At 38.4% G+C, this 24779-nt stretch overlaps 1 protein-coding gene across 1 annotated transcript in view; it reads left to right on the top strand.

Moving 5' to 3' along the window:
- Window positions 1–24779, top strand: part of Camk4 (calcium/calmodulin-dependent protein kinase IV) — a gene marked incomplete at its 5' end in the record, with an annotated part of 222824 nt that overhangs the window by 153473 nt on the left and 44572 nt on the right. The window contains 1 exon segment of the mRNA XM_005382166.2: window positions 5845–5917. Within this exon segment, the coding sequence (XP_005382223.1) occupies window positions 5845–5917 (73 nt within the window).

Here is a 24779-nt window from a genome sequence, read left to right as displayed (position 1 = left end):
CCTTCCACTTCAAGTCAAGATGTTTGAAAGCATAATGGACAAAGTCATGTGCAGTTCTCCCCACCATTCTAGCTTCATTCCCAAATCAGCTATAGTATGGTGTCTCCTCCCTCGGGAGCTCATGGACTACAAAGAGAAGGGAAAACTGTGATATGGACTGTAATATTTTAATGCTGCCATCCCCTTCCCCCCAAAATCAATTGGGGTTTATAGAGACACCCTTAGTATCAAAATATTAAAAAAAATGAGGGGTGGGACTAAAAGCAAAGTAGAGATAAGGATCAGTGTGCCAAGGGCATCTCGTAAGGTGCCTTGCATGTGCTGGAGACTGGCCCCTAATTTGGCTCCAAGTATCCATCCGGGGGTTCTTGCGTGTGGTACCTGAGACACAGACACTGTGCGCTGGGTCCCAAATCAAGGGGTTCTCTCAGTGTAAAACTGCTTCCAGGTGGAGTAGACTGTTTTAAGGCAAATGTTATATTGGCTTAGCAATGATAAACGCAAGAGCACAGCACCCCGGCAGGGGTAAGACGTGAATTTCTTTGTCTTCACTTCAAATATTGGATTAGGCAGAGAGCAAGCGGTTCCTACATGTTTGTCAAGTGAGTGGCTAAGTAAACAGTGTGCTTTCCAGCAGCAGTTCATATAAAGTCTTTGGGTCAGGCTTTTCACTTACAGTAGAGAGAACTGAACTAGGAATCCCTTAGGCCCATTCCTGGGCCTACGGTTTGATTCAGCTTTTCTTTCTCCCTTACTGAAGTTCACCAGCCAGCACCCACATTGACCCCCAGTCTTCCAGCCCCCTCCCCAGTGCTCAAATATGGCAGGTGCTAGTAGGCCTTTGAAACCACCCTTGTTTAATACATGAATCTAATACTCTACGGGAAAGTTCTTTGAGAGAGCATCAGAAAGCACTCCAGCCCCCAGTGAGAAAAAGCAGTAAATGAAACTTATAATAGAATTGTGAATTTGAGCTGGATACACAGCAGAATTCATTTTAGCATAATTTTACGTGTAACAGCATAATGGTACTGGTAGCCATAAAGATTGGTTCCTGAAGCTCACATTTTTCAGGGCTTTTATTCTCTGACATTTTATCCTTCAGCCCATGCGTGTATCCAACCAATGTCTCACATAACCTACGCTCCCCTAATAATACAGCCATTTGAGAAAGAGCTATACCCGAAGGCAGAGCGGTAGGGCTCCTAATCTCCATGCCAGGAAGTCTGAGGCCTCAGGATATGATCAGATTAGAGCTCTTCAGCTACAGTGCCTGTGCTAACTGCCTGGATGGAGATGTGCTCAATTCGATTTGCAGCAATTAGTGTGACGGAGGCAGATGCACGTGAGCCATGCATTAAAGCAGACCCTGGAGAGAAATGGGCATTACTCGCATCTTTTTATCCTACAATTTTAAAATGATGAGAAAGAAAACAGACCAACGAGGGGGAAGAGGCATGCAAGGACCAGCACAGCAAGCAGTGCGAGTAAAAGACACACGGTTGGAGGAAGAGAGGTGGTTGAGGCAGAGGATTGCGGGGAGGCACCCAGAGCACCCTGCTGCCCCTGTGTTTCCTTTCCATATCTCCAGGTGTCTGTAAGATCTGGGGCCCGTGGGCAGCATCTGGGGTCCGTGTTGGGATAAAACCTGGGAGACCTTTTTTTTATTTTATTTTTTTTTATTTTATTTTATTTTATTTTTTGGTTTTTCTCGGGTACCAGGAACCGAACTCACGACCTTGCGCTTGCCAGGCAGGCGCTTTGCCGCTGAGCTAAATCCCCAGCCCCGAGACCTTTTTTTTAAATCACTGAGCCTTTCATCATAGCCAGAACCCAGTACCAAAATTGTGTGGCCCTCACCCTTATAAAATGATCTTAAGATTCTGATTGCATCTTAATTGCTTTCGTATGGTTTTACAAAGCATAGAAAGGAAATTAGTGCACTAGATTTGAAGAGAAATAAAGTAATAAGTGCACTCAGAAACAAAGACATCACCCCTAGTTACCCCTTATTAAGCTTTAAACCCCCTGTACTGATTGAATACCTTCATGCTGTTAGAAATCCAAATCACTGATATCTTTTGTATAAAGCTATAAACCTTTGTCTGCTTAGCCGTGGTTCATTTTCATCACCAGTTGCTTTAAATACCAGTTAAATTGTATAAAGGAATTGCTATGTGTCACTTTGTAACAAAGACAGTATTCTATGGTACTGAATTTAAATCGCTTTGATTTTGTTTCTGAGAAGATTTACATTTCGGTAATATCTAAAGCTGTATAACTTTAAGTTTGTTCCTGAGGTCAGAAATAATCCTCCTACTTAGTGCATTCTTCTTTGAGAAGCGTTCATAGGGCTGTTTCCCTCTGGACCCACGGCCAGGGTACTGGGGTTGCACATCACTTTCAAACCCAATTCTTTTGTTCCAAAGGAATTGTCCCAGAGTTCACAGTATGAATTTTTTTCTGAATCCATTCACTTAGCAGTTAATATTGTTGCCACAAATACGTTTAGACCGCCTACCCTGAGCAACACCTGCAGCCGGGCTCTGCAAGCGCTCCCAGCCACAGTGTGGTGAGAGAGCTGAGAGTGTCCCCACAAGGCATCATCCAGGCACACCGTTTGACATGAGTGGCTAGATGAAGATTTCAATAATTCATTTTCCTTGCTTGGTCACTAATGTCTTCACTTATAGTTCTAAGTGATAAACTTGCATTTGCAGTTTGAGAAGTTCTCTGCTTTCCAGTCAACCTCAAATGACTCAAAAATCAACCTCAACTTATAAAATATTTAAAAGCGAATGTTTGAGCTCCAGAAATTTACTCCTGTGGCACTTTGACTGATAATTACCCAGGAAGGAAAAAACAAATCTCCTGATACCAGAAGCGGCCTTGATGCGAAGCAGTTGAAGGGTGATGGGAGGCCGGGATGTAACATGCAGGGCTCAAGGCGAGATGAAGCACCCAGAAGAAGCACCCACATTCGGTGTCCTTGCTCCACAGACCTGCTCGAGGGATGCTGTTTCTCGCTACAGAATTAACACAGCCCTCAGCTGTACAGTCCCTGTGTAACATGCTTGCATCTGTGATAGTGTTCTTTTGCTTGTAACTTGCTTTTCTCCACTTGGTGGTCTCACCTGCACGAGAGCCCACATTTGACTCATTTTACAGCCATCAAATTCTTGACTCACATTAGACACTGGGAAATAGTGATCAGTATAACCAACCCATCTTAATGCTCTCTTAGTACGACCTCATTCCTGTTTTGTTGTTGTTAGAACCGCCTCCCTTCTGCCCGACCCTCTGCTTCTCTGCCTTACCTGTTGCAAACTGCACTTCACACCCTTTCCGTATCGGAGAAATTTCTGTGCACTTTTTTGGTCTAAGGTATCGCTGGGATCTTGTCCCCACCCTCCGTGGTCCAGAATACACTAATACCTTTTCAGGATCTTTGAGGCTCCTTTCCAATGCCTCTGTGGCAGCACTTAGCACTCAGTTGATTGTTGTCTGGCTGCTTATTCTAGGAGAAAGCCCGAGAGTAGGCAGCCGTGTCTCTCTCACTACTGGCTGCCATGCACCTCATCGTTTCTCCACAGTGTGCATTAAACAAATGAGTGGGTGCATGTATGTGTTAGAATGTGTCCTCTCCATTAATTAGATGAACGAGTTTGTTAATTTGACATCACTTACATTGGGGGAAATGAGTAAAAGTTCCATTAACCATTGTTCTGCTTTGCACTGCTCTTAGCTTTGTCTGGAAACAGCTCCCAAGAAAATCCACCCCTCCATCCAGCTAGTTTGTGGACATTACACAGTGTTCCAGTAGGACTGCGTCCCAGTGGCCTTGTTCCATTAGGACTCTCACAACAAAATGTTTTAAGCAAGGGGAGTTAATTTCTCATAGTTTTGGGCTGGAAAGTACGAGATAAAGTGCTTGCACATTCAGTATCTGGTGAGGTACTGCTTTCTGGTGTGTAGATGGTGCATTCTTGCTTTGATCTCACATGGCACAAAGGCGGAAGCAGTGCCCTGGGACACTAAGGGCTCCACCCTCGTGACCTGATCGCCTCTCAAGGGCTCCACCTCCTAATAGCTAGGACCTTAGTGGCTCCGTCATAGCATATGAAGTTTGGGGCACACAAACATTTAGTCCATAGCATGCACTTAACCCTAAATTATACTCAAATGAAACACACAAACCACATCTAGGCCAAAGCCTGAGATTTCATAATAAACCAAAGTACAGAGCAGACATTTCCTTTGCAAACTTCATACCTATAAGAACTGTGTATTTAGCCAACAACTTGGGGACGGGGACATGGATCACAGTTGTGCAACCTGGCTCAGTTCAGCTCCAGAAGTACCATTTGTACAGAGTAAGACATGAGCAGTACCCCATAGAGGGGTTGCACAAAGCAGTTTGAGTGAAGCTGTAATCTGGGTAAGGGACTCTGGAGAGAATGCACACTTCTTTTGCAGGTCAGGAGGTGAATTATTTTCTCCCCATCTTTGTAACAATTGCTCTCTAACTCTTAGCAAGACTGGAAAGATCCAAGTTCCTGAGCATGAAGGTGCAGTGTGCGAAGAGCTCTGATTACCCCTGTGCTCGCTAATGAATATATCACAAAATCTACATCTAGAGAAACATATGGACAGTGATGTAATATTAGTCATAGCACTCAACTTACCGTCACAATAGCCTTTCTTTTCCCCTTGTCTCATACTTAATTTTAAAGTGTTAAGAAAATATAGGTCAATAAATTATTTTAATTAAATGTTAGGAAATATACTACCAAATGTAATCATGAATATATAAAGCTTGTAGTCTTATAAGGAAATATCATCTGATGAATTTCAAGAACAATTAATGACATCCCTTAATATTATAACCTATTTTCTCATTCTGTTTCAAAGCCTTTTAAAGCTTTCATACTTTGAAAAGATGACAAGTCTGTGTTTCTTGCCATTGTTCTAAATAATTGAATGGGAAAGAAAGTAATTGAAATTGTATAGTTCTCGCCCCTGAATCTTGATAGCTATAATACTCATGTATTTTAAATAATATATCTTTTTATTTTGTGAAAGCTGTTCTTCTTTTCTTCACTGTTTCCTCTCATCTGAAAACATTTTGTAGATTTAAAGTTTAACTTTCAATTCCAGCTACTTTGAGGACTTGTTACTTCTTCCCACTTTTAAAAGAAACAAAAATCAGATAAAGACCCATTTTGAGAAGTAATCAAGTTTTATAGCTATTACTGGAACACTAATTCAGATCAAAATCTAACATTTCAAGACATGGAAGTTGGAAAACTGGTCACTTGATAATATTAAGGAATTATTGTGATTTGTAGATGTGCTTGTCATTATGGCTTTGATTTAAAAGATCTCTTTTCTTTTACACCTCATATATTTAGGAGTCAATTTATTGCCATCTAATATTTGCTTCAAAATAATAAATGAGGTAGGAAAGTGATTGCGTAGATACAAGAAGATTGGTCCTGAAATAATAATTATTGAAGCTGTATGACAATGACGTTGGGTGCTTCCTTGTACGTTGTCTACTTGGCATCTGTTCAGAATGTCTTACAATGTCAAGTTTAGTAAGAATGAATGTTTTTCTCCTGGAATAGGATTGAGAGTTTAAGACAAGGCAAAATAAATGTTTTCCATTTTCCTAAGTAAATTCAGAGGCTTTAGGGTACCAGTTTATGGAAACCCTCCCCCTGCTGTTATGGTAGGCTACTGCAATTGCTCAGATGTATCATCTGTGACATTAATCTAGTTAACTTCTTTAACATCCACTCCACTAAGTGTGTGTGTCTGAGAAGTATTTCGTGTTTCTTCTAGGATTGTGGAGAAGGGGTATTACAGTGAGCGAGACGCTGCAGATGCTGTTAAACAAATCCTGGAGGCCGTTGCTGTAAGTAAGAAGTAACCGCTATTGTGTGCCTCACCCTTCGTCATCTCTTCTTTTTAGGGAATCATGCTTTATCAAGTGCAAATTTGTGATAAGCCATGGAGTTCAAAGCAAAACCATGTGAAATATTTATAGAAAACACTCTTAATAAACTTATATTGTCTATTAATTGCTCTGGCTCTGAAATACATAGACCTCTTGTATAATTGCGTAAATTGGTTAAAATAATTTCCATCCTATCATGAGACTATGTTAAACTTTAGTGCCTTAAGTTGTTCCTTACTCTTTTCCTATTTCTTGAGTTAGTTTCCTTATTTTTTTTTTAATTTGGTAGAAAAGTAGAGGAAGTTTGAGTGAGATATAGACTCAGCAACTTAGAGATTGTTGGTTTTTCTTTTAAGACAACAAATGAGTAAATTACATGAGAAAAATTGGCAGTGTTAGTTCTTCAAGGAAAAGTTATAAATTACAAATTTACACTAGAACTCAAGTTTTATAAAGCAATAGTGGAAACAAATATTCACACATTTACAAACATAGTTTGAATTTCAGGCAATATTTGCCTGGATAAAAGTGGTTCCACTGATTAAAATCTGTTCAGATAGTTAGTGGTGTCTAGTACATGCTAGGGACTCATTTACTAAATATAAAGCCAAAACAAATTATTCTCTGGAGAAACAGGACGGAGACCAAGGGAGGACATTTATTTCAGAATCAGTTAAAAAGACAAATCTAAGAAATATTCCCAGAAGTGAGATATACACTGTATTCAGTCAGTTGTCTTACTAAAATTATCTAGCTAAAATTTAGTACCTTGAGGTATAAGCAAAATGACACAAGCATATGCTTTATTAATTTTACTAACAGCAAAAACCAGAAAGAGAGACAGAGAAAAGAAAGGAGGGAGGGCCATGAGGAGGGAAGGCCCTGACCGCTAAGCAGCTTATGTACCAATGGTGAGAAGGGAAAAACAACCCTCATGATCTTCACAGAGAGCTGCTGGAAATTACCAGTCTGCGGTCTAACCAAATCCATTAGTGAGATATCAACACCAGGTGGTAGCGGCTTTGTACCCCGGTCTTCATTATTATTCCTTCCTATGAAAGTACTTGGTCATTTTGCTATAGGAGGTAATAAAAAGTTTTAAATGAGAGTGAAGGATATTAGAGAAGATGCCATAAACTTTTTCTGTAATTGTATAACACAGCTCCTGTATGCATATTAAACATCAAATTCATACTCATCTCACTTTACCCAAAATAGCCGCCTCTTTCCAGATTTTTATCATCTTGGTTTTCTAGGTTTTCAGCCTCCCCTTCCTTCTCCGCTCACATCTGCCTTTCCAACCTCATTTGCTCTTCCTTTCAGTGTCCATGAAGCCCGTCCCACTCCTCATCGGGCTCCGACTGTTCTGGCGTTCCTTTAACACTTCCCTCCCTTCCAATTCCTATTCTTAAATATATAAATCTGAAATCATCTCTTGCAGTCACTATTTTCGTTGGTCCCTTCTAGGCAGGGCTTAGCAGTCTCACACCATCTTCCATACCTGTTTGGAAACCGCATTACTTACAATACAGCATCACTTGTGTATTAAAAGAATTTGCTGACAGTGACCCACATCATTCTGTCCCAGACGGGCCGGTAGCAAGTAAGAGTACTCTGGAAGAAAGCACAGCTGAGTCCAGTTTTTAGGTATGCGGCGGGGACATAGCTCAGTGGCACAAGCACCTGCCTGGCAAGCGCAAGGTCCTGAATTTGATTCCCGGTACCAAAAAAAAAAAAAAAAAAAAAAAAAAATGTGAGCTTGCACATGTCCCTAAGCACCTCGAGCCTCTAGTTCCTCCTGTAAACGGGCGTGGCATTCCACCTACCAAGGCTGTGGCAGCGGTTAAGGGAGGTAATGCGTGGAAAGCGTAGCAATGTTTGTAAGACAGGGAAAAGAGGAGGAGCAACTTCAGACTCAGTACATTCATTTAAAGATGAATTAAATACTGTAAATTATGTAAGTGTGTGAACTCTCTGGCTAAGTACTAAGATTCAAAACAATCCTATACTCTTGAGATCCTTGATGTGTTGATCACACAGCACATTGCTCAAGTAAGTTCAGTTTTGAAAATTCAGTGCTTTTGTTTATTTACTTATCTATATATATTATACCAATAAAGTTTGAAAAAGAAGTGTGCATGTGTGTGTACTTGTAACATGCCATCGATCCTTAAGTCAGCATACTGTGCATGCATGTTTGCAGTTTACCCACTTGGAATCACATATGTTCATCTTTCTAGTTCTGTCACACTACTGTCTATTGGGTAGGATTTTTTTTCCTCCTTGAGACCGTAGTACATTATGCTGCAGTGCTCTGTGAGACCATAGGTAAGGAGAGGGCCATGTGTCCCTACCCCACACTCCCCTCCTTATACCATTTACCCCATAAGACTTTATTTCAGAATGGAATAATCCCCAAATCATTGTTTTGAGCGCTTCTAGTTTGGCTTTCAGTGCAAGTAACAGAAGGTGCAAATTAGGAGGGGTTTTGTAGGGAGATAAAAGTAAGCAAAGAGCCCCACTGTGCAGCCTCGTCAGGAGTCAGAACTCTTTCCTTCTCCCATTTTTGCTTTTTTTCCTCATTGCCTATTTTCCTCTCTTCTCTTCCAACACTTCCTCTACCTCTCAGACTCACACAGTGACATATGGTCAACCTAACATTCCCACATCAACATATTACAGTAAAGATTCAAGCCTGAGCTTTGCCTCAAAACGGATACAAATATCACTTGATTCTAATTCCAAATTTCAAGATGGAAACTACATTTGGCTCAACTTGAGTCAGCCGTGGGCGGGGTGCTAACCGTGCAGTTTAAATGTGACTGACAGGACTGGCCCAGATTTGGGGAAAAGGCGGTGTCCTAAGAGAAAAGGCAGTGAGTTTATTCCTCAAGAGTCAGACACATTAAGAGGCACCTGTTTTGCTTCTATCTATTCTGTCCTTTTTTCCTGCTACTATTTCTTCATGTTGTTCTCCATTCCTAAATTTTCCCTGCATCCTAGGTGCAGTTTTAAAGGAAAATCTGTTGTATGCCATAAAAGCGTGACTTCACTTTGAATGTGATTTCATTTTGGCAGAAACCCTACTTGTCTATCACGTAAGAACTAACTTTTCCATGAGCAACTTTAGTCATTTCTCACATTCCCATATCTCCTCCTTCTTTGTAAATCAGGCTGTTTCATTCACTGACACCGGCACAGAACTCTTCAAATGCTCCTTCAGTCTTTCTCTTCTCCATAAATTATACTACCACTCAACATTTGTTTCCAAAAGTTCCCCTTCCATTTGTGTATATCACATCTCAATAGTCTCATCAACAAGTCCTCCCAATCTACCGCAAATTAGATGAGTCTGACAATTTTTCTTCATCTTCACCGAGCCCTGTTTCATTCCCCATCATCACCCACTCGTACTGCTGCAGACCCTTCTAACTGGTCAAACTGCTTCCACCACTTCAAGTCCATTCCCCCTATAGTGCTCACACTTGCTGTTTAAGTCATAACCCAACTATATAATTTCCATGCTTCTACCCCTAATAGCATTCCACCGAAATGGAAAAACATCAAAATGCCTTAACATATTCTGGAACATCACACATTCGTGTTTCTCCCCACCATTGCAGTCTTATTAGTAGCAAACCATTTTCACTCTCCCTTACTGTGTTTGACTTGAGCCATAGCAGTATTTTTTCTGACCCACAGAAACATCTAAGTGAATTCCCATCTCAAGGCACTTCTTGCTCTGTGCCTGCAATTAGCTTTTACAACAGGTTTTCATGCCTCAGTTTTTTATTTCTTTGAACTCTCTATGAAATGTCACCCCCTATAGTTACCATCCCTGCCTACTCTTCCTAAAAGAGTGTTCACCACTACCTCTTAAAGCGGTCTTCATTCTATCACCACATATCATTTTCTTTGATACTTGTAAGAATTTGAAATTGTGCATTATTTTGTCTGTGTTTAGTGTTTGTTGCCAAAGGCCTTAAAAGTAGGAACTTGTTATTGTTTGCTTCTGTATTTCCAGTGCCTAAAACAATACCTAATAAACAATAGAAACTCAATAAATATTTACTAAATACGTAAGTTAAAATGGATCAAAGTGCTCCAAAATTGCAACCAGTTGACAGTTTATCCTTCTAGATGATGACACATATGCTGAACATGTGTACTATCATACTTATATTCATTTCATAGGAAACAAAGTGATACAGCTTGCTTCCACGCGGGAAATGATTTTTCTGTTCCCTTGTGATTTCATTCTTTTCCTGTAATTCAGCACTCACCTTCTTCTGTATATTTTCTTCCACTACCTCCTTTCATTTAGCTCAATTCTTTGGCTTATCGCAGTGAACCCTTAAATTTAGTGACACCTCCTAAACCTGACAGAGAAAACTGTATTTTCACTTAATGAATGAGAAATGATTGTTTTCACTCTAGAACTTTCTGCCTGTTGGAGTCCCACCAAACAAGGAAAGAAGGGGCCCAAACATAGATGCTCAAGACAGGGATGCCCCACGTGGAACAGAGAAATGGGGATTTCTAGAAATCTATTTCAGGTCTGCAAAGATGAATTGGTCATTATACTGCTAAAATACGTTCATTGTAATATATTATACAATATATAGAGATGTATATAATTTTACCTACTCAAAAAGTTCTAATTTAGGAGCTAAGCTACTATATCCAAGTTCAGTAGTTTTTGAAAGAAGCTTTATAAAGACTGGATTTTCTCTGATTACTGCAACTAAGGGTTAATTTAAAGAAACATTAAAATCATTTCCCTAAGTGTTTTATAGGTAGAATGCAAAGCAATTGAAAACTCAGGAGAAATGGCTGGCATTTATGAAATAGTGTATTGTCAACCACAAGGCTATAGATAGCTATAAAAAATAGAACAGTTGAGAACACAAAGTAATCAGTGATACATCTCATATTTCCTCCAGATTGCACAGGTATAAGGCTGTAGCGAGGCTGGATGTTGAATTCACAGAAGCAGAAAACTTACAGATTGTGAAGTTTTGTGAAAACATGCTGCAGGTTTAATTATGCCCCTTATGTAACACGGCCTGCAACCCTCCCTTCCCTTCCCACCCCATCTCTCCTATTTTATAGTATTTCTCTGTAAACTCGCTCCCTTTCCTTTTTTAGCTTTTAATAGCATTTGTGAAAGCCTTTACAGTACATTTTAATCTGCCCTGGAAGGCAAATTCTTAAGCTTTCTCAACTGTTATTTCTTGAAGTGAATTCCGGTCATCCCAAGTTAGATGCTGCAGGTCAACCTGGATGTTCTGGAAGGGTCGTTTTGCTTTAGTCCAGTGCCACCACGAAAGGCACCTTTTCCACTGACTCACAGAGATAACTAGGGAATCTCATCTGACAGCTCGTACTACTGCGGGTTCTTTTCTTGTCACCTTTAGTCCCCTGCTGTGCTTCTGTTCCCAAAACGTTGTCACCCCTCTCATTTTTCCACCATCGCATCACTTCTTCCGTTTTAGGCACATTGCTCTTTGATGTGTTTCAATTTCAAAGGCATGTGCGTGGGAGCCTGGAGAAACTTGTACATATGGAGTACAGCATTGATTTTTTTTTAAACACAGGGAAATGTTTGGGAACTATTAAATCTATCTCCTGTCCCAGCACAGAGCTTTGTGTTTAGAAATGTGTTAAACACTGTGATGATGGTTGTAGGAAATTGAAAACAGAAGAGTTGAATCCTTCAGAGTTGTGGGAAATTGTGATATTCGAGCATCAAAAAAAGAACTTAGAAAAATGTACATGATATAAAGCTGCAGGAAAATAAAAAATACTACAAGCTTTTTTGACTAAAAAAACAATTTGATCTAAAATACTTCCCCTAAAAATATAGCAGATTTAGCTTCCTAGGGAATAAATGGATAAATCACTGATAACTAGATTTTGAAGAACTGAAAAGGCAAAGGGAATCTCTAAACTAGAATGTTGGAGAGGGAGCAGTGGCAGAAACAGCTGCCCTAGGGCTAGAGGGGGAAATGAAGAGCTTGCCATTATTGAAGTTGGAAGATTCAAGGAGCTGCTCTATGGATCCGTGATGGAGCTCACCCTTCCACTGGCGCTGGTCTCTGGGCCTGGAGGAGTTGCCCATAAGGCTAGAACTCAGGGTGATGCCACAGAAAGCGGGGGCTAATGTCACCGTACAGCGGCACTGAGGCTGGCCCCAGGAGCACTGGAATACCCCAGCCTACAATCAACTGCTGCCACAAAATGATCGGATCTGCCGCTGCAGGCTGAGACTGTTCCTGGGGTCACACAGGACTGAAAAGCAGAAAAACAGACCTAGTCAGCAAACGGGAGGGAACAGTTCACTCTGTCTTCCTCTGGCCTCCCACCTTCTCTTCCTTGGGGCCTTTTATGTTGGAGTTAAACAGGGAACCAACAGGGGAAGGAAAACGTGGCTTAAAATTCAAATCTCAGCATCAGAAAATGGACTATAAAAGGTGAGAGACAATAGCTTAATAACTTGTAACAAAAGTTACTTAAAAAATAGTCAAAGTTTATGTTCCCATTGGTAGAGTCCTCAAAAATGTTCAGTCTACCACAATATATGAAGTGGTTCTAGCGATCAACAAAATCAAAATAAGAGCCACTCCGTAATAAATATTTCTATTTGGTATTGAGTACTATGCCCAATAGCATTTAGATGTTTACTGAGCACTGTATAATTCAACTTCACTTTGACATGTTCATGTGATCTCCCACTCAAGCCTCTTACTCCTTGTTGGGAGATACTTTTTAGGAAAATAAAAAATGCCAGAACTTCTTTCCCAGCCTTCCTTGCAGCTAGAACAAAAGAGATGATCTCATCCTGACCCACGCATTCTGAGGATCAATCTGCTTATCAGTTGTGGGAAGAGTTCCATTACTGTAAGGAGACCCAAGGGATGAAAGGCTATTTCTCCTTTGCGCTGCCATAGATGAGCCTGCATATGATGCTAGGAATTGCTTTTGCTATCTCGTAATTATGAAGAGAACCATAACTTTTGTTGAAGACAAAAAAAAAGACACCACTAGAATTTTTCTTCCATTTGATATCACCTAGAGGATAAGAGTCCCAATATTTCTGCCATGTTATATTTCCTGTTACTTGAAGCAGTAAGATCCCAAACTCCTTCTTAAATAGAGTTTTGACTGTACCTTATTGATTCTGTAGTATAATTTTCCATTCATCTAAGCGTAGCACAAAGGGCAGTTTGGAGATTTGGAAATAAAAAGATTATGGTTCCACAAATGTCCAAAAATTGAGTTTCTGTGAATATCAAGTACATACCCACACATAGCTAAATCAGGATTAAGCATGATTCAAAGGGACAGTGAGGTTTAAGGATATTAAAAATAAACTTGATTTTGACATTTGTTCTTTGGGTCTGTGAATATCATTCCCGCTCCAGTCCACTTGCTGTCAATAAAAAGATTTTTAGAGTTCAGTTCAGCAATGAGAAAATGGAAAATGTAGGATTTTTTTTTTCTTGGTTCTTTGAAATCTGTCAGTTCTTATGATACTTGCGTTTTTTTCTGGTAAGATTTTAGCTACTGTTACTCAAATTTGGACACCAAACTCTGGAGGATAAATTTTAATTAATATAAGGCTCAAAGCACTGAGACATTTTAATGATAGCTTTACCAGTAAGAAGTAAACATGACTATATATTTTTATTAAGAATTGTGAGATTACAATTAGCAGAAAAGAAGTAATGTTTTTGTTTCAATATTTTTATTGAAACATATAGTAAAGTAATATATAACATATAATAAAGTAGACAAATAGCTCAACAAAAGCAAGATATCTTATCAGGAGCATTTTGGAGCTGAAGAATAATCAGCATTTTGAAATTAGAGACCAATAGTAGAAAACTGGGGATCCGGAAAAAAATTCTGGGCTGAGAGAAGGAGTATTTTTCTTATTGAATGTCTAAGCACATGATTTTCAGCAATCATAATAATGATATCAAAGACTTATCAGATTCTTCTCTTGATTCTCAGAAGTCACAATAATTCTGTAGTATATACATGAGAATTTTCCAACTACTGTACATAAAATATTACGTTTATGATCATATTCAAAGTAGTTCTTATCTAACAGTTTCATAAATGTTGAATGCTTTCAGCAACTCAGTTCAGCCAGTTCTCTGGTCCGTTCCAGACTGTATTCTAGGCCTTGCAGCACAAAGATCAAGAAGTTTGCCAGTACACGAGGCAGACAGACATACTGACCTATGGTCACAAGTGACCCAAAAACATTGGAGAAGGCGAAATCTAGTTGATATGTGTAGGGAGAAACTCAGTCAGAAAAAATTTGATCAGATGAAGTTTTAACTAAGTTGTGATTTAGAAGAAAAGTCCTTGTTTCTCAGGCAGCAATATTCCTTTTCTCATACAGGTTTGCACGGAATGTAATGGAGGAAAAGCGATGTTGCTTGAAAGCAAAGTGTGTATGCTAAGAACTGCAGCATGAGGGAAAGGACCTGTCCTGAGGGCCTTAGGTAACTTAGTGAGGAGGCTGCTGGTGATTGTCCTGTGAGGAGGCCTGGAGGATCTTTCGCTCCTAGACTCCCACCCCGAGGGCAGCTGAAAGCCTTAAAGCAGTGAGGGCAGCTGAGAGGGCATTAGCATGTCCAGTCAAGAAATGAAAACTATCCTTGTAATCTCCCTCCCCCTACACACACACACACACACACACACACACACACACGGACATGTTTTCTAAGTCTATGAATGAAGTGTGCTAACCAGCTATGCCCAGAATTCCTCCTTCGATCCTCATGACTACTGCGTATGTGAAGCCCTGGAGAAAATAAAAATAATCTAGAACAGGGAACATGCAGAAAACAGGACTTCAGTTTTGCAAAACCCATGAAAGTGTCCTGACCACGAGGTGATTGAATGGAAATGACCGATTTTTGTTTGATGTTTGCGCATTAAAGACTCTAGAAATTCATTCTCAGCTCAGCTAGGCTTTAGTGGATTGGAGAATGGACTAATGAGGTTTAGAACTATCAACTTTGGAGCAGGAGAACTGGATAACCTCAAATAAGGGTTGGAAATATTGTCTAGTTAAGTGACAGCATGAAAGAAAAAGAAACAAAATATAATAATAGAAAAATGCATACAGTGCTTTAACGAGTCAGAAAAGGTATATGTTGTTTCTATTTCTATCAATGTTCTACAAATATTCATGTGAATAAAGAGAAAGGAAAAAGAGAATCAAGCTATAAGGAAATAAAATTTTAAGGTTACACATTTTCATTCCATCTCAAACTGTTTATTCTAAACAACTGTGTATAGTCTAGGAGAGAAAGAATATTATCACAATTTTTTATTTGTTCTTGCAGTCCTGGGGACTGAACCTGGGGCCTCACATATGCTAGGCAAGTGTTTTACTACTGAGTTACATCCCTAGCTCCATAATACCTTTATTAAAAAACAAGCCTTAACTTAACTGATAATTTTGCTTTTTCTATTCCCCTAACACAGCATTATACATATGCGTATTCTGTTCCTATGATATTGAATGCTCTAAAAACTAAAATTCTGGACAAAGAATCCTACTATCTACAACAGGCTCTCTTGGAGGACAGACTTTTCATTACATAAGTGAATATAACTTGTGCACCTGCAGCCTCTACTTATCTACAGCTGGCCACAAGGCAAGGCTCTTAGCAGGAGAGATTTCCCTACCAATGATCCTCTTTTAAAAAAGAATTCCTGGGAGGGAAATATCAAAGTCTTGTTGTCTGAATATGAACAGTGATCATTTCTTTGTTTGCCTGCTTCTCACCATGAGTAGCAAAGAGTAGCAAAAGTTATACTCTATTTAATTATTTCTGTGTTGTTCTTTCATTGATTATTTACTGGAGCATGAGTGTGGAGTTATGAAATTTATATCTTCTCTCTAGTAACAGTTGATTGCCAAGCAGCTGAAGTATTTTGTCCTGAGGGAATGATGTCCTAATTTGTATTACAGGGAATGATGTGAATCTGCTTTTTTTATGTCTTTGACCCATAAAAAGTGATTTTTTTTTAAATTTTGGAAGTGGCAATCCAGGTGTGTTATTGAAACACCAACAGTTTTCTACAATATTTGATATAATGTATATTACTCCTGGGTCAGAAGAAGAACATTCAGGCAATACTATAATATTCTATTGCCTGTGAAATTTCATTTTAGTATTAATAAGTGATAGCTTTATGCTAAATGGTAATATAAAACCAAAGTGTTGGCTTCTCCAGGTTAAGAGGCAGGTTACCTATTTGGGCTTCATTTTCTTTTCTCAGATTATTATTGTGTTCCATAAAAAAAATTCAAAATGTTACCATCTCTGAAAACACGTACTTTTAACAAGGTTCCAAATGCTAAGAAGGATCACCAGGGGACAAAGAGGAGATAGGTCCTAAATCAAGACAAGGAAACCAAGCAGGAGGTGATAAGATCCTCACCACTGTTGCTGAGATCTTTTACAAAAAAACATGTAGCCCACAGACAGAAAGCTGACATCAGTCGTCTTATTTTGTGTGACCAGCTTTCTCTGAGAGTCCAATCTGACTCGTTTGATTGTCCCATAATTAAGCTTGGACTTCACATCTCATAAATGTGAAAGAGTACATAACAGACCTTCAAACGTGACAGGAGGTAGGTTGGGCTCAGTGCAGCTGGATCTGTGGAAGAGCTGTTGACTGCTATGTAATGTTCTAAGCCAGAGAAGATAGCAGATTGCTCCAAAGCACTGTTCAGGAATAAACTCCTCATAGTCGTGTGGAGCAACAGATGACTCTTCCTCTGTGCAGCCAAAGCGCAACTGAGAAAATTGCAGGAAGCTGGAAATGTGATCAGAATGGGTTCATTGGGCCTTCAAAACAGAATTAATAGTAGAGGATGGTGATTACGAAGAAGAATCTGCTTGTCTTATCTATTCACATGACTTTGGGGTTGGGCCAACTCCTTTTTAATTAAATTTAGATAAAATGAATAACAATAATAGACCCACTGAAATATTGCAAGACACAAAAGCAGGAAGAAATGTCTTCAAACTGTTGAGTAACTGCATACTTTTAGAAAAACATATTAAAAGGGCATAGATGAGATCTGTTTGAAGTATGTACTTTGTTTATTCAGAAGTCTTACGTATTTTGATATGGAAACACACTTATGTCAAACAAGTTATTGATAAATATCCAGGTTAAAATAGAAATACAGCTCTGCTTAGGTATTTCCATAAATTATAAGGAAGCTTAACGCAGTAACAAAAGGTTGCAGAAACCAAATTAAAACTGTAAATTTGAATTAAAATAGTACAATGCGGAATCACAGTTTTACATAATTAAGTGACTTCATGGGCCAGTTCTTAGATAAATGCTGAGGAGCTACCCTCAGTTGAAAGCCCTGCCTCACCTTCTAAAGCCAGGTGCATGTATTTGCTTTTGTTTGTATCTTCTTCTCTTCCTAAGAGATGTAAGTTCAAATTTTCAACAAATTCACCGTCTTCTCTGCACTTCAGTGGCAGTATGTACAGTTCAGTGTGCAGCACCCACCACGCTATCTTATGGCTAACTCTACATACTTTTTCCTGTGGTAGCTTGGTTTATCCCCAGACTAGGAACCACTTATTCATCTGTATCCGTCATCCTTTGCTCTGTCATCCACATCCTCCATGTGATCATTTTGTATTAATTGCACAGAACAGGCAAAATATATACCCTCCTTGGCTTAAATCTAATTAGTTACTAAAACTTGTTTAGGAGCCCACGCTTTTAAGTGCTGAAAACGTTTTAGAACTAGCCTTACATGCATGCTTTCTAAAAGACAAGAGGACTCTGAACATACTCAATAATTTAAGAAACTATTAAATCACATTACTTTTAAAGATGATAATGCCAATCCATCTTTTTAGGACAGCACATTCCATAAAACATAACAACTTTTAAAATAAAAATAAAGAGACATGTCATATTCCCCGACATTTTGGGAAAGACGTCTAACGTTATTGAACTTGAAATGATAGTTACAGGGGGAAATCCATTTTGAAAATGTTATTTTCACAAATACACTTTGCATTCTCTTTTGAGTTTCTATTTCTCAAAATTTAAACTTGAAACACCTAAATTTCTATGAATAATATGTTGAATTGCTACAGGTTCTGATTAGCAGTGTAATATATCCTTTGAAATGTTTCTTTGAATATGGAAACTATCCATAACCATAGCATCTAAGTTTTAAATTACCTTCCTAACTGTTGCCTGTGAAATTGCTCTTACAGAAACTTAGCTACACGCAAACCTTTTTTTTTTTTTGTCTTTTTGAGACAGGGTCTCTCTATGCAGTTCAGGCTGACCTTAAGCTCACTTTGTAGCCCAGGCTGGCCTCAAACTTGTAACGATCCTCCTGCCTCAGCCTTCCAAGTGCTGGGATTGCAGGTGTGTGCCACCACGCCTGGCTTTACACTCAAACCTTAATGGCTCTGAATCCTGCACCATCCCAGAAATGTCCTTGCAAGTTGAATGTCATAGAGGGAGAGCCTAACTACACACAGATTCACAGCATTCTTATCTTCTGCTTACCCGTTTGCTAGGCCATTTAGTATAAAGGCTAAATGATCTGTTCTATTACCGAAAGACCTCAAAGAAGACAGACTCTTGGGAGGGATATGTAACTGGAACACATGTGAAAGAGAACAAATAATTATCTCAGTAATAGGTAATCTCAGCCATGACTACTATGCGTTATTAGTTACCTTCTGTGGAATAAACTTTAGCTAAAAGCATTTACATAAGTAATTTCACTTGATCTTCACATGTATTAGGTCATCAGACTCATTATACAGACCCATTTCACGAGGAGAAAATTAAGATTTGGAGGAGTTAAGTAACTTTTCTAAGATCATATCGTATGGCTGGAGTATGACAGAATGAGGATTAGAACCCAAAATAAAAGATGATTTATCGTTCATCCTTCTGGTATTTTTTTCCCACTACCATACTCTGCTATAAACCATGTTGGGCCAAAAGCCCCAGACACAGGTGAACAAACAGAGGCCTGAAAGTAACAGGAATTTAGGGGCTAAGACTAAAACAAGACAAGTGAGATGCATCCATTAGAAAAATCACACAGCCCCCAAAAGAGCCCTACATGTTTTTGAAAGATACAGGTGCACTGCAGCAGCAGGTTTGCGTGTTTATATTTTCCCTGCCTTTTTTACTCTTGTGTTCAGTTTTAAGAATCACCTTGCATGCTATAATTCAAAAATTAAATCTGTCTCGAATAAATTAATAATTTACATTTGCTTATTTTGTATTCTTTTCAGGACAGGAGTAGGTAGGAATGCTAATAGCCCCACAGGTATACCTCTTCCAGGTGCAGTTAACTCTGATTTGGTCAGTGCGTGGAAGGTTGCAGTAATCAAAAGTTGAGCATGCCTGATGAGTCAGTGGTAGGAGGTTGTGTAGACATATTCATGAATTTGTAGCCAGATTCAGTTCAACCCATTCAATTGTGTATTTCCTCTCATATAATTGCCAATTTACAGCAATTTTGTGGGTCATAAAATATAGTGCAGCCCCAGCAGAGTAATTTTTTAGGTGACTCATACCTGACGCGGGCGTCTCTAGACACTGCTGATGACTGGGCTGATGCCTAGACATTGTAGTTTTCTTTGCTTTCAAAATGCAGGATCCTACCAGCTCCACTTACAAAACTGTGTATAACGGATCTTTTTTTCTTCTTCTTTCAAAGTTGAGTCTAGCTACAGATAGAGTAACTAAGAGCACGCAGCTTGTCAGAGTTCAGGATTTTCTTCACTTAAGTACCAGAAATGATGAGAAAGACAGACTAAAAGGAATTAGCATGATTTCCTAGGACAAGTGCAACCAATAGAGTAGAAGATAATCATTTGGCATTGAATGCTATATTAGATAACTTCTTTGATTTGAATTTCAATAAAATTTCTTATTTCCCATAAAACACATTTGCATTCAAATAGAATTTCCATGGCTGAACAATGTATTGTATGCAGTGAATTTGGTTTTGAGATTACATTTCTGTTATTACCATCCCAGGACTTTTAAATCTGAACTTCTTCAAAGGAGTTCTAAAGAATTAGTTGTTTTCTTTTTAATCATTTATTCTGACAATACTAGACTTTTTAAGAAGTGTAGAGTTGAATGGAATTAATTGAATTTTAAATTTTTGACCCTTGACTCCCTGAAATAACTAAAACGTAATATTCATATAGAAAGTACTTGAAAATCCATAATAAATTATTTTTATAAAATACTGCAAGTTTTGTTTTAAATGGTCTACTGTGCATTTTTTTTGGTTTTATGTATTATTGATCTCACCAGATGATGCAATTTTTAAAAAAATTTTTATATTTTGTCTCTTTGAGACAGGGTCTTGCTATGCAGTTCAGGCTGGCTTTGAACTCGCAGTGATGTCTCAGCCTCCCAAGTGCTGGGATTACAGGCGTGCGTGCACCGCACATCCAGCTGATGCAGTGTTGAAAGGGGCTGATTTTTAGTTCTCACCTAATCAATATTAATGCCAAACAATTCTACAATATATTTACAGCCAAAACAAAATTTAAATATCATTGTGTAAAAATTCCCAAGACAGGATCCTTTGTCAAAGTGAATTTTTATTTACCCTAATTTAAAAAAATAGAAAGGAAGTAACAATATAGTTATCCTTCACTTACGTATTATCTGGAGATTTCACCATGAAAATTATTTTAATTTACTTCACTTAGTAAAGAATGCAAGATTAATCATACCTGATGTTTGCCTCCTGACACAGAACAAAATGAAGCCAGATATCCATTCTACAATACTCTGATTCTTAGATTAAGATTCTCCAATTTCAGAGAGAAAAACAGGCATTAGTTAAGGACTGCAATGCAATTTTTAACATTGATATTTTATGAAAATTGCATGTACGCCATGGAATATGATACTGCAGTGAATAAAAATCTTAATATTGTTTAATTTGGTTTAAATTTGTCACTTCAGTGCGGTAATCCTGATATTGTATGATCCAATGCATCTGATTAACAGGAGAGAGGTCATTTGTTGTTTACCAATAAATGATATGTGTTATATAGTTTATTGGTATAGTTACACTTTTTCTAAATATGGAATTTGCTACTTAGAGACCAACAGAAAAGATTCCTATTCTCTTAAAAAGATCACAGTTCTCTTAAAATGAGCCCAAGTCAAGCCAGAAAAACCTTTTTCTTCTGAATCCTGGATGACAGGGCACGAGCATCCCAGAAGACTTAGGAAAAAGCTTTGTAATTTCCTTAAATAGGAGAAGAGGCAAATTAGTGGATGAATGTCATATTCTCTCTCCGGTGTTTACATCATATTTCTTTCCTTTTAGTTTATATTTCTTTTTCCACAAGAAAAAAGGATTTCCAGTATCATTTTTTCCAACATATGGAAGAAGACTGGTCTTCTAGAGTTTCTTTCTAGAATGTTTTAGTCCTTTTAAAGGATTTTCTTGCACTTTTACCATCAAACACTTGAAAATAAGTTGCTGAGTAACTACACACTGAAGTTCTGAGTTAGCTCAAATTTTGTGAAAAGCTCAAGGGGGAGGATATGACGTCTTCAGTTAGTACACAGCTTTCCTCTGTCCCCGGATTTATGACTAAGACCGAGTACTCCAGGTTTATTCAAAGCTTAGCACTGTTACTGTGTGAACTGGAACATATTATTCTTTATATATAAAGTGGAGTTAATAGATTTTTTATGGGGGCTAATATATTTGATAAATCACTAGAACACTGCCTTTCACACTGTGCTAGTACCACAGAAAAGTTATTAATTAAAAAGCATTTAAATAAGAGTTTTGCTCACGTATGTTATCTGCCTATGCACTGGAAATGTTAAAATTTGGGATCCCAACTCTAAATAATCTTTTAAGGCTAAAATGGCCTCGAGGATTTTTAGAGTTATTCTTCAAAACAGATTTTAAAAGCACCTCCTAAAGGCACTTTTGACTATCTAGAATTATTATAATCTAATAAGAATTAATTCCCTCATTAATGTAGACACTTAATGTTTTTACACTACATATGAGTTGAGACTTCCTAAGACCTAGAAATAACTTCAGCATGTTTAATCTTTCAAAGTTTTGATAAAATTGCATTCCAGCCTCTTTAAAGGAAATATCACAGACCATAACAGATACCTTTGATCACTTTTCTCTGTAGGAAATATAGGCATTTTGACTGCCATAGTATATGGAGATTCTCCAAACAACCAAAAGACATAAGCAAAGTTTATTTTATAATTTTTAGAAACATCTCTTTGAAGTATGCTTTAATTAAATTTAACTGATATATAAAACATGTACATAATAACGGGATACATGTTCAATAGAGGTACACATTGTATAATGTAATCAGGTTAAACATTTTTATCTCTACAAACATTTGTCGGTTTCTTAGGTTAAAACTTTCAAAACCCTTTGTCCTCTTTGCCTTATTTTGAAATATACATTATGTTATTATCTGTAGTCACTATATTATGCAATAGTATTTTAATGACTAAGTGAACTATTCATATTGTGGCTAGTAGCTGAAAAGTGATATCCTTCAATATAATTCCTAATATCAGTTCCTTAAACAGATTGCTTTAGTAACATGTTTAATTATAATTACACCTTTCACTTAAGATATTTTTATTAAGATAAATGTTCATTTTGCATCTATACACCTTAAAAGATTTTTTCATAAATATATAAACAGAATATTAAAATGGGTAATTCATCTTTTCTTGAAAAGAATATCGCCTATAATAATTCTTAAAACATTGATCCAACTATTTTTTTCCAGTAGCGGGGACTGAACTCAGATATTTCACCCTGAGTAACATCCTCATCCCTTTCCATATTTTTTATTTTGGGACAGGGTCTCACTAAGTTGCTAAATTGCCCAGACCAAGCTTGCACTTGCAATCCTCCTGCCTCAGTGTCCCGAACTGCTGAGGTTACAGGCTTGCACCACTATGCCTGATTTGATTCAATTGTTCTATAGATTTAATAGTTGTCAGCATCATATCTCTCAGCCAAGTATTATCAGTCACTTTAATTCTCGTAAGATTATTTTTATTCTCTATACCTCCAAACTTTACATCCATTTCTTACCCAGCACTATTCTCTAATACTTCCACAAAAGGAGAAGAAACTCTTAGTAGCCAAGGACCAAACTGAAATCAATTTTTATTAGAGACCTTAGAGACTTGCCCTACCTGCCATCACTGTTGTCTTGCTGGGTGGCTAGTCTGTAAGGCAGGTAAGCAAGGCTAGGCTGATGGGGGCTGATGCTTTTATTCTGTAGATGTCAAGGCGGATTACTTTCCAGCTAGGTCTTATTTCCAGGGAAACACAGTGGTAATTGGTTAAAACAAATTTTAAATATGAAACACAGTTCCAATTTTAGGCACAAAATATTATTTCAAAAACATTTAAAACATCTGAAGTAACACTGACAACTGCTTCTGGACAAGATGAAGTAAAAGGAATTTTATTTGTCCTTTTCCCTGAACAACCAAGCATAAAAAGGTCAACCGTATTTAAATATGATTTTTAGACATTGGACATCAATCATCCCAGTGCAGTAACCCCTGAGAAAGAGAAGAAAATGATCTGCGGGCTACAGTGGCCTGAACAGTGCTTCAAGGCTGCGACAGAGGAAGCAATAACCCAGGAGGGTCCCTGCTGTCTCCCAGAGGTGAGAGGACTGAGTGGAAGCCCTGGAGCCCACGGGGCAGCCCAGACGGGGTCTCAGTGAGATCCTCTCAAATAAGACAGATTGCAGAGCAGGGTGCCGAGAAGACTGCACAAAGAGAATCTCCAGAGAGCTGCAGATGCCCTCAGCCTTCAAATCTGCAGCAGAATACTGACCGCCACTCAGATGTGAGGCAGCACTCCTCAGCTGGGAAAAGAAGCAGAGGTTAGAAAGAACTGTGTCATGGGCCCTAGACCTCCAGCTGGACTCATGTAGGACACTGCCGTGGGATCCAGGCCCTCAGCAGGATTCTTTGGGTCTCTAGTGTGTGGACAGATCTCTTGCATTCTTCTGCATTTGACTCTTTTGAGTGAATATTATAAAATAATTCTATAAATTATGTGTCCTATATTAAATCTTTTCCCTTGAAAACTCTGACCACAACAGGGCCAAAAATATACACTAGAGGACAGATAGCCTCTTCAGTAAATGGTGCTGGGCAACTAGCTATCCACATGCAGAAGACTGAATGTAGACCCATGTTTCTTAATGTGCACTAAACTAAAATCCAACTGGATCAAAGAATTAAATGTTGAAGCAGAAGCACTTAACTTGCTGGAAGATAAAATAGGTTTAATTTTTGAAGGCATAGGGACCGGCAAGGATTTTCTGAATAGAACCTCAGTTGCACAGGAAATAGTACCAAGCAATAGCAAATGGAATCATACCAAATTAAAATTTCTGCACAGAAAAAGAAACAGCTGAGTGAAAAGATAACCTACAAATCCTCAGACACAGAGCTAATACTGTATCTAGAATGTATGAAGAACTCAAAAAAATTAGACTACCCCCCAAAAAAATAAAAGGCCCAATCAAGTAAGTGGGCAAGTGAAAGGAATAGACACTTCACAGAGGAAGTACAAGTGGCCAATAAATACATGAGGAAATGTTCGACATTTCTGGCCTTTCAAGACATGAAAATTAAAACAGTACCAGCGTTCTATCTTACTCCAAAAAGAATGGCTGTCCTCAAGAAGTCAAATAACAATGAATGCCAGGGAGACTGC

Source organism: Chinchilla lanigera, unplaced genomic scaffold, assembly GCF_000276665.1.
Source record: "Chinchilla lanigera isolate Chin_1 unplaced genomic scaffold, ChiLan1.0 scaffold00017, whole genome shotgun sequence".
In the NCBI taxonomy this organism is placed as follows: Eukaryota; Metazoa; Chordata; class Mammalia; order Rodentia; family Chinchillidae; genus Chinchilla; species Chinchilla lanigera.
The sequence above is the reverse complement of the archived record's forward strand: the minus strand, read 5'-3'. Positions and strand labels throughout refer to the sequence as shown.